Here is a 9,273-nt window from a genome sequence, read left to right as displayed (position 1 = left end):
TCCAGGCAAACTTTATTTATTAACACACAAATAAAATCACATTTCAGCACAATTAAAATATTACCACACACACACACACACAGGATGGGAAGAGGGGTGTCCCACCAGCTGAAATGAAGTGTATCTTCACCTATGTTGTTGACAGTTGTGGTTCTGAATTCACCAAGTTCTCTTCCATGGGGATGGCAGTTTTCTTTCTAAATGTTTATAAGGAAATAGATTGCACATATATTTCACTTATGAAGGGGAAAACACATTAAGCTCTACTAATTTAATGAATTCAAAAACTACGCCCGAAGCATGGCATTTTTATCAAAAACCCTTTACTCCCCAGAAATCTCCTGTGGTTCCACAGTTCTCAAATATGTTTTTTAAAAAAAAATATGTTAAAGTAAGTCAGTGCATCCTAGAGCCTGAACCCAGAACCTAAGAGTGTGGTGCTGAGGCATCAATTTCCACATGCTCAGGTTTTAACCATATTTATAAAAAGGCCTTACAGTAGTAACCAGTTTTCATCGGTCACCTGGAGTCCACACTTAGAAGAGGATGAACTTGTGTGTCAGTTATGTGACTCTAGTTCTGACGCAGGGAATGCAGCATCTGAAGTCCCACAGTGAGATGTATTGGCAGTCCCTGTAATTTAAGACCACGGAGGAGTGTGTTCTTAGTTACCACGGAGTAGTGTGTTCTCACAGTTACAGGCTATGTTTGGCTACACGCAGCCAAAAGTTACAGCAGGTATGGGTGTATGTATTAGCAGACACGCGAGTTTGCAGGGAATGCAGCATCTGAAGTCATGCCAAGCGCCACAACCCCGCTTCTGTGCGAGCCGCCACTCATTTGAACCCGGCCACCATCTTCCCGCCATCTTCCCGCCTGCGCAGCCCGCCCCGCCTGCGCCCTTCCCTCTGCAGGCGTGTCTCCAGCCCGGGGGACTTGGAGCAGTCCCGGGTGAGAGAAGCACCTCCTTCCGTGGAGGCTGCCGTGTTCCCGGGGTACGCGGCGTGAACTCCAGCTCCAGCGCCCCACGAGCACCTGCTTAGGACCAGGCCTGTTGGGGACGGCTGGGTCGGTGCGGCTCAGAACCCCCATGGGCCTGTGCGCACGTGCACACACGCGCACATACACGCGCGAAATAAACGGGGAGACTGTAGCAGTCCAAGGCTCCCGGCATCATTAGATGGCATGGGTGTGAGGCTGGTAGCGCTGTCAGTTCTCAGATGCCCAGTGCCTTGCACTCCGGGACCTGCCCCCCAATCCTTTGTGGAGCCACAGGTACTGCGGTGGCGTCGGGTACCTGCTGTGGCGAGGCACGGCCGCGGGGTGGCGCTGCCGGTGGAGGCATTGGGCCAGCAAGGCCTCTTGTGTAGGGCTGGGCGATTCCACATCGTGACCCGCCAACATTAAGGTATCAGCACAATAATATTAATATTAAATAATATCTGCACAGCAAATATTAAAAGAGGTCAATGTAACCTGCTTTCCACGTCTGCCTTTAGGTTCTTATTGCTGCATTTATAACTGCTACAAAAATGCTACCATGTCACCAACATGAAGAAAGAGAAATTCTTCCTCAAGGCCAAAGGCCAAATGGAAACGTTACCCAGCGTCTGGGACTCACCTACCAAACAGCTATCTGTTGGCATGCCTTCGAAACTGTGTAACTTCTGCTTGAGTCCCTTCCCTGATGGGTCCTTAGGGAAGAAAAGGAATCATGCATTGTTTGCATTCACTGAGAGGAGTGTGTGGTTGGCAGCTGGGGTTGGGAAGAGGGAAAGTGAGATGGCAGGATTGAGGTTTTCTAGAGATGTCCTAGGATGAGAGCAAGGGACATTCTGGGTGAGAATGGCCTGAGTGACATCCCAGAGGGTCTTGGTAGGTGACAGGCACACCTTCCCTATGTGAATGGAGTACGCTGGGCTAGCTAACTCATTTTCAAAAGCAATCTCTAAAATATTTTCCCCTTTAGTGCCTGTGATGATGGATGAAGCCCTGAACTACCTAGAAAAGAGACAGGTATCACACTTCACTTTTAATGTCACACCTCCAGTTAAAACTAAAGCAGGTCACCAATTGTAGACCCTGAGCTAGGAGCACTGTGGGAGGCAGGCCCAGCATGCAGCATGCTCCCTCCAGAGTCAGACAAACCAGGAAGCTGGCATTTCTCTGATGTACCCTCCCCCACCTCCTAATTCTCTCTTGTCTGGTGATATATTGATTGTGTGCCAGTCTTTAAAAAGATATATATGTGTGTGCATATATTCATGTATAGCGATCCATTGGAGTCTTTATAACATAGTCTGTACTCAAATGAAATCACATCGTAAATGTAGATGTAATTCTAAACAGTCTTATTAAATAAGAAACACAGAGCCAAATAAAGAGTGAAAAGCCCAAGAGGTCAGAGCACTAGCGAATAGCCTTTAGCTTACCAGTCACTACCGTCCTTCCCCTGAGAAAAGAGACCTCCTTCCTTTGTCTGTATTTTTTTATAGACTTTCTGTTCTGCCTTCTCATTGGTTCTAAACCCAACCACATGACTTCCTTGTCATTGCCTGTCTATACAGACCTCCAGGTCTCTGTGGTTGGTACTGAGATTAAAGGCATGTGTCACCAAGCTGTCTATGTCCTTTAACATACAGACTCTGCCTGCCATGTGATCGGATTAAGGGTGTGTGCTACCACTGCCAGACTTCTGCTAAATGGCTTGCAACTTTATTTATTAACATACAAATAAAATCACATTTCAGCACAAATAAAATATCACCATATGATACAAAGTTATAGTCTTAAAATTTTTTAATTATAAACTAATCACACAAAAATAAAATATTTTAGTACAACCTTCCCTCAAAAACAATCCCAATATTGGGCTTAGTTACATCTAAACATGCGTGCAGGCACTCCAACATCCTAGATGGTCTTTTTTTTGTTTTGGTTTTGTTTTGTTTTGTTTTTTTGTTTTTTGTTTTTCAAGTCAGGGTTTCTCTGTGTAGTTTTGGTGCCTGTCCTGGATCTCTCTGTGTAGATCAGCCTCGAACTCACAGAGATCCGTCTGGCTCTGCCTCCCGAGTGCTGGGATTAAAGGCCCGGCAAGATGTCTGTTTTTTAAACGCTTGCATTTTTTATATTCAGAAACACAGTACTTCATATCTCTCTTTGGAGTTGTCTCGGGACAGTTAAAGATGAAGTAAGTTGGCCGGGCGGTGGTGGCGCACGCCTTTAATCCCAGCACTCGGGAGGCAGAGCCAGGCGGATCTCTGTGAGTTCGAGGCCAGTCTGGTCTCCAAAGCGAGTTCCAGGAAAGGCGCAAAGCTACACAGAGAAACTCTGTCTCGAAAAACAAAAAAAAAAAAAAAAAAAAAAAAAAGATGAAGTAAGTTTTATACCTCATCTTTTTCTATCTCTGTCTAGAACTTTCCTTATATTGCTTTGCTTTGGGTTTTAAGACAGATTTCTTGACTGAAAAGGACTATTACAGACTTGAACTTGTGTGATGTAAAGCAGAGGTGAACTGGGCTCCTCCTGTAAGGCTGAGGAGTGGGGCACACGTTGAATCTCCCTCTGCCCTAGACCTCAAGGACTTCTTTCTCATACATGGCTCTCCTCCCCAGTCTGCCTTAGCATCACAGATACATGCTTCCTCCACTCGTGTGGTACGGGGCAGATGTCTACCCATCATCTGTCCTGTTCCTTCTGAGCCTTTTGTATTTCATGTGGTTCGTTACTACTGTCTGTATTTGTCCCTATCAACACTAGAACATATGTTGCTTAAATTAAAACCTTGTTAGGGCTGGGGAGATGTCTTAGCAGATGAAGGTGCTTGATGTCCAAACCTTATGACCTGTGTTCATTCCTGAGACCCCACAGTGGAAGGAGAGAACCAACTCCTGTGGTGATATTGTGTTCCCCAATATATTGTGCACCCTAATAAACTTATCTGGGATCAGAGAACAGAATAGCCACTAGATATGGAGGCCAGAAAATGGTGGCACTCACACGTTTAATCCTAGTATTCCAAAGGCAGAGATCCATCTGGATCTCTGTGAGTTCAGAGCCATACCGGAAACAGCCAGGCGTGGTGACACACACCTTTAATCCCAGGAAGTGATGTCAGAAAGCAGAAAGGTATATAAGGCATGAAAACCAGGAGCTACAGTCTGTTAAGCTTTTAGGCTTCTAGCAGCAGTTCAACTGAGAACCATTTGGATGAGAACTCAGAGGCTTCCAGTCTGAGGAAACAGGATCAGCTGAGGAACTGGCAAGGTGAGGTGGCTGTGGCTTGTTCTGCTTCTCTGATCTTCCAGCATTCACCCCAATACCTGGCCCAGGTTTGTTTTTAATTAATAAGACTGTTTAAGATTCATGCTACAATTGCGGCCACCACCACCTCCAGGCCACTATGGCGCCTGGGCTGCCCAGGAGCTTCAGGCCAAATTGGCGGAAATAGGAGCTCCGATCCAAAGGAGTCGCGAGGAGCTGGTTGAGCGGTTACAGACCTACACCGCCAGACTGGCATCATGCTGAATCGACCCGTTTTAAGAGGAGAGGATGGGAACAAAGCGGCTTCTCCTACGTCAGCGCAGATGTCTGGGATTCCTATGCCACCACTACCTATGGGATTCCCACCTCTACAACCACCTCCACCAGGCCTTGGCCTTGGCTTTACCATGGCTGACCCACCAAATTTGGGACCCCCGTCTCCTCTCCGAGTTGGTGAGCTTGTGGCGTTATCAAAAGAGGAACGGCTGAAGCTGGCACAGCAACGGGCAGCTGTGTTAATGGAGCAGGAACGACAGCAGGAGATTGCCAAGATGGGCACTGCTATCCCTAGGCCTCCTCAAGATATGGGTCAGCTGGGTGTTTGTACTCCGCTGGGACCTCGAGTAGCTGCTCCAGTAGGTCCTGTGGTTCCCACTCCCACTGTTTTGTTCATGGGGGCCCCTGTTCCTCGCCCTTGGGGTCTCCCCCCACCCCCTGGAGATGAGAACAGAGAGATGGATGATCCCTCTGTGGGCCCCAAGATCCCCCAGGCTTTGGAAAAGATTCTGCAGCTGAAGGAGAGCCGTCAGGAAGAGATGAACTCTGAGCAGGAGGAAGAAGAAATGGAGACAGACACTCGTTCATCTCTAGGACAGTCAGCATCAGAGACTGAGGAGGACACCGCGTCCATATCCAAAAAAAAAAAGAGAGAAAAACCGGAAGCGGCGGAACCGAAAGAAGAAGAAAAGGCCCCAGCGGGTGCGGCCAGCATTTTCAGAGAGCTCTGGGGACCGAGAGAAAGACTCAGCTCCATCTCGGGGCTCTGACTCCCCTGCTCCTGATTTCGAGATTGAATATGTGACTGAAGAGCCTAAAATCTATGGGCCCAACTTCATCTTTTTCAAGAGGATTTTTGAGGCTTTCAAGCTCACTGATGATGTGAAGAAGGAAAAAGAAAAGGAGCCAGAAAAACTTGACAAAATGGAGAACCCTGCAGTCCCTAAGAAGGGCTTTGAGGAGGAGCACAAGGACAGTGATGATGACAGCAGTGATGATAAACAGGAAAAGAAGCCAGAAGCCCCTAAGCTGTCCAAGAAGAAGTTGTGCCAAATGAATCGCTTTACTGTGGCGGAACTCAAGCAGCTGGAGGCTCGGCCTGATGTTGTGGAGATGCATGATGTGACAGCACAGGACCCTAAGCTCTTGGTTCACCTCAACGCCACCCGGAACTCCGTCCCTATGCCACGCCACTGGTGTTTTAAGCGCAAATACCTGCAAGGCAAACGAGGCATTGAGAAGCTCCGCTTTGAGCTGCCAGACTTCATCAAACTCACAGGCATCCAGGAGATGCGAGAGGCCCTGCGGGAGAAGGAAGAACAAAAGACCGTGAAGTCAAAAATGAGAGAGAAGGTTCGGCCCAAGATGGGGAAGATTGATATTGACTACCAGAAACTGCATGATGCTTTCTTCAAGTGGCAGACCAAACCAAAGCTGACCATCCATGGAGACCTATTATACTACGAGGGGAAGGAGTTTGAGAAACGGCTGAAGGAGAGGAAGCCCGGAGATCTATCTGAAGAATTAAGGATTTGCTTAGGAATGCCAGTAGGACCCAATGCCCACAAAGTCCCTCCGCCGTGGCTGATTGCCATGCAGCGATATGGGCCACCCCCATCCTACCCGAACCTGAAAATCCTTGGGCTGAATTCACCTATCCCTGAGAGCTGTTTCTTTGGATACCATGCTGGTGGATGGGGCAAACTCCCAGTAGATGAAACTGGGAAGCTACTTTATGAGGATGTGTTTGGAGCCAATGCTGCTGAGTTTCAGACCAAAACTGAAGAGGAAGAGATTGATCGGACCCTTTGGGGAGAACTGGAACCATCTGATGAAGAGTCCTCAGAAGAAGAGGAAGAGGACGAAAATGGTGAAGACAAGCCAGATCAGACTGGCTTTATTATACCTGTGGACAGCGGCCTCATCACTCCTGGAGGATTCTCATCTGTGCCAGCTGTAATGGAGACCCCTGAACTCATTGAGCTGAGGAAGAAGAAGATTGAGGAAGCAATGGATGGCAGAGAGACACCTCAGTTGTTCACTGTATTGCCAGAGAGGAGAACAACCACTGTTGGGGGAGCCATGATGGGATCCACCCACATTTATGACATGTCAACGGTTAAGAGTCGGAACTGCAAGGTGTGGAAGTAGCGCTGGCACCTGAGGAGTTGGAGCTGGACCCCATGGCCATGACCCAGAAGTATGAGGACCATGTGCAGGAGAAGCAGGCACAAGTAGAGAAAGACGATTTCAGTGACATGGTGGCTGAGCATGCTGCTAAACAGAAGCAAAAGAAACAGAAAGCTCAGCCCCAGGACAGTCGTGGGGGCAGCAAGAAATACAAGGAATTCAAATTTTAGGTCCCTCTCACATAGCTGGTTTTCCTTTTGGCCCTTTGTCTGTATGTCTGGGCTTTATATGTGGGTCCCCAAAGCTAGCCCTGTACTTCCCTAGGCTTGTCGTTTCATGTTCTTATTTTAGACTTGTTTTGTAAATAAAGCTGTTTCCCAAAGGGGGAAAAGAAAGATTCATGTCTGAAACTCCTGCAAGTTGTCCTCTAACCTCCATGCACACACACACACACACACACACACACACACACACCACTATTAAAAATAAATTTGAGAAGAAAAGTGTTTTTTAAATTACAGTTTTATAGGCTGGCAAGGTGGCTCACTGGGTAAAGACCCCTGCTGCCAAGCCTGACCATCTGAGTCTGATCCCTGTGACTCACATGGTAGGAGAGAGCTGACCCCCACAAGTTGTCCTCTGATCTGCATATATGCACCACAGTCATCCCCACACACACATACACACACAAATGTAAAAGACAATTTAAGAATACTGTTATATCTTTACTAATCTCTATCATAATTTCTCCAAATTTTGATTTGTTACTTTTGCTGCTTGCAGGAACAGGACCCTAGGTTCACTTACGAGGTGATAGTAGTTGATGATGGCAGTGGAGACCAGACTTCAAAGGTAAATATGTGTGCTTTTAGAACGGCTGGTTGATAGGAAACTTGGAGTCGTTTAGGACATGTGGCTAGTTCCACTTGCTGGAGGAACCCAAAGCTGTACTCATTACTTCCTGTCCCATTTTCACATCTGTTGTTAATAAAATGCCCTGACCAAAGAAGCAACTTCAGGGAGAAGGGATTCATCACTGCAGGGAAGTCACAGAGGCAGGAGCATGAGTCAGCTGGTCCCATCACATCCACAGTCAGAGGCAGAGAGAAACAAGTCCACCCACACTGCCTGCCTGCTTGCTAACTTCCTTCAGTCGGACAGTGTTCAGGCCTAGAGAATGGTGCCACCCACAGTGGGCGGTGTCTTCCAATGTCAGTTAACACTCAACACAATCCCCCATTGAAATGCCAAAACCAAGCTATCACAAGAAGGGTGAGCTGTAGAGGTGGTGTCTGTGCCCAAATGAAAAACCCCGAGTGTGATTGTGGAATCTGAGTTATTGCTTACCTTTCTGTTTATATTGATGATGTGCATCCTGACTGACAGATGTAATTGTACATGTGTACGGGGCACAATGTGGCATTTCAGTACATGCATGTAACATGTTCTGATCACATCGGGATAGCTCATATCCATGACATCAGTTCCCCAAGCTAACTGTATTCTGACTTTATGTCACCAACAGGTTGCTTTAAAATACTGCCAGAAGTACGGAAGTGACAAAGTGCGAGTGATAACACTGATGCAGAATCGCAGGAAAGGTGGCGCTGTGAGGATAGTAATCATTCTCATTTTTGTTTAAAATATAAGTGTTCTGATCACCTCCTTTTCAGCCTACAATGCCTCGAATCAATAGCAGTGTTGGAAGTTATAAACAACTTTAATAATTGCATATTTGATTTGATAAAGTGTAAGCTTCATCCTCTGTCTGTAATACACTAGATGACACAGAAAACGTTGTGTTTGTGTAGAGTGTCATTGTCAGCTTTGCTGAGGCCAGAGTGACAGCTCACAGAGGACAGCACGCTCTCTTGTGTTGCGCTTTCCGTGCGGAGTCACCGCAGAGCCTGGTAAAGTCAGATGACTCCTAGGTCTGCTGATGTGGAGCCCTGTGCAGCAGGGAAGACAGGCCTCCGCACAGTGGAGTGGAGATGGGTAGACAGATGGAGGAGAGGCTCCTGGGAGGAGCCTACAAGGCCCGAGCCCAGGGCCAAGGCCTGTGAGGTAGAAAACGAGGTAAACGGAAAAATGGACAAAGATCCAGTGCGTGAGGAAGGAAATCCAGACAACACCCTGAGATGACTTAGTGGTCTATAGTTTCCCCCAAAAGAATCCCCGAGCCAGCAGCACGGACTCTACTCAGCTCTCCTGGTTGTCAGCAGAGGCCCTGGCTCTCACCTTTCACTTCCTTTTCCTCAGGAACACAAAGTAATTCTGTGAGCATTTCTGTCACCTCCACATCCCATACAGAAGGGAAAGGTGCTGCTGGTGCTTTGCCCCCTATAAAGTACTTTCCAAAACCCTCTTCCTGATAACTTGTTACATCTGAGGGGCCAGGAAAGTGCCACAGACCATCCCAATTCCTAGAGAGAGTGAGGACTGTTTTCTTTATTTTCAGTTTTTCTCTTTTTCCTGTGTGTTTTTAGACTTAACGCAGAGTAAGACTTGAGAAAAGGCATCAGTCCTCCTCCAGGGTAATGTTGTGTGGGGTTTAGTTTGTTTGCACAGTGGGGGTGAGAAGACAGAGAAGGGAGGATGCAGGGC

At 47.4% G+C, this 9,273-nt stretch overlaps 1 protein-coding gene across 1 annotated transcript; it reads left to right on the top strand.

Annotated features, from left to right (window-relative positions):
* Positions 1-4,374: 4,374 nt before the first annotated feature.
* LOC131912330 (splicing factor 3B subunit 2-like) lies at positions 4,375-6,985 on the top strand (the record flags this gene model as incomplete). Its single annotated transcript, XM_059264653.1, is given in 4 exon segments — positions 4,375-4,501; positions 4,504-5,189; positions 5,191-6,664; positions 6,667-6,985. Coding segments are annotated over 4 exon segments (2,520 nt in total), but the record flags the coding sequence as incomplete, so codon positions are not given.
* Positions 6,986-9,273: the final 2,288 nt, after the last annotated feature.

Source organism: Peromyscus eremicus, chromosome 6 (assembly GCF_949786415.1).
Source record: "Peromyscus eremicus chromosome 6, PerEre_H2_v1, whole genome shotgun sequence".
Taxonomy (NCBI): domain Eukaryota; kingdom Metazoa; phylum Chordata; class Mammalia; order Rodentia; family Cricetidae; genus Peromyscus; species Peromyscus eremicus.
This window is presented reverse-complemented; position numbering and strand designations above follow the sequence as displayed.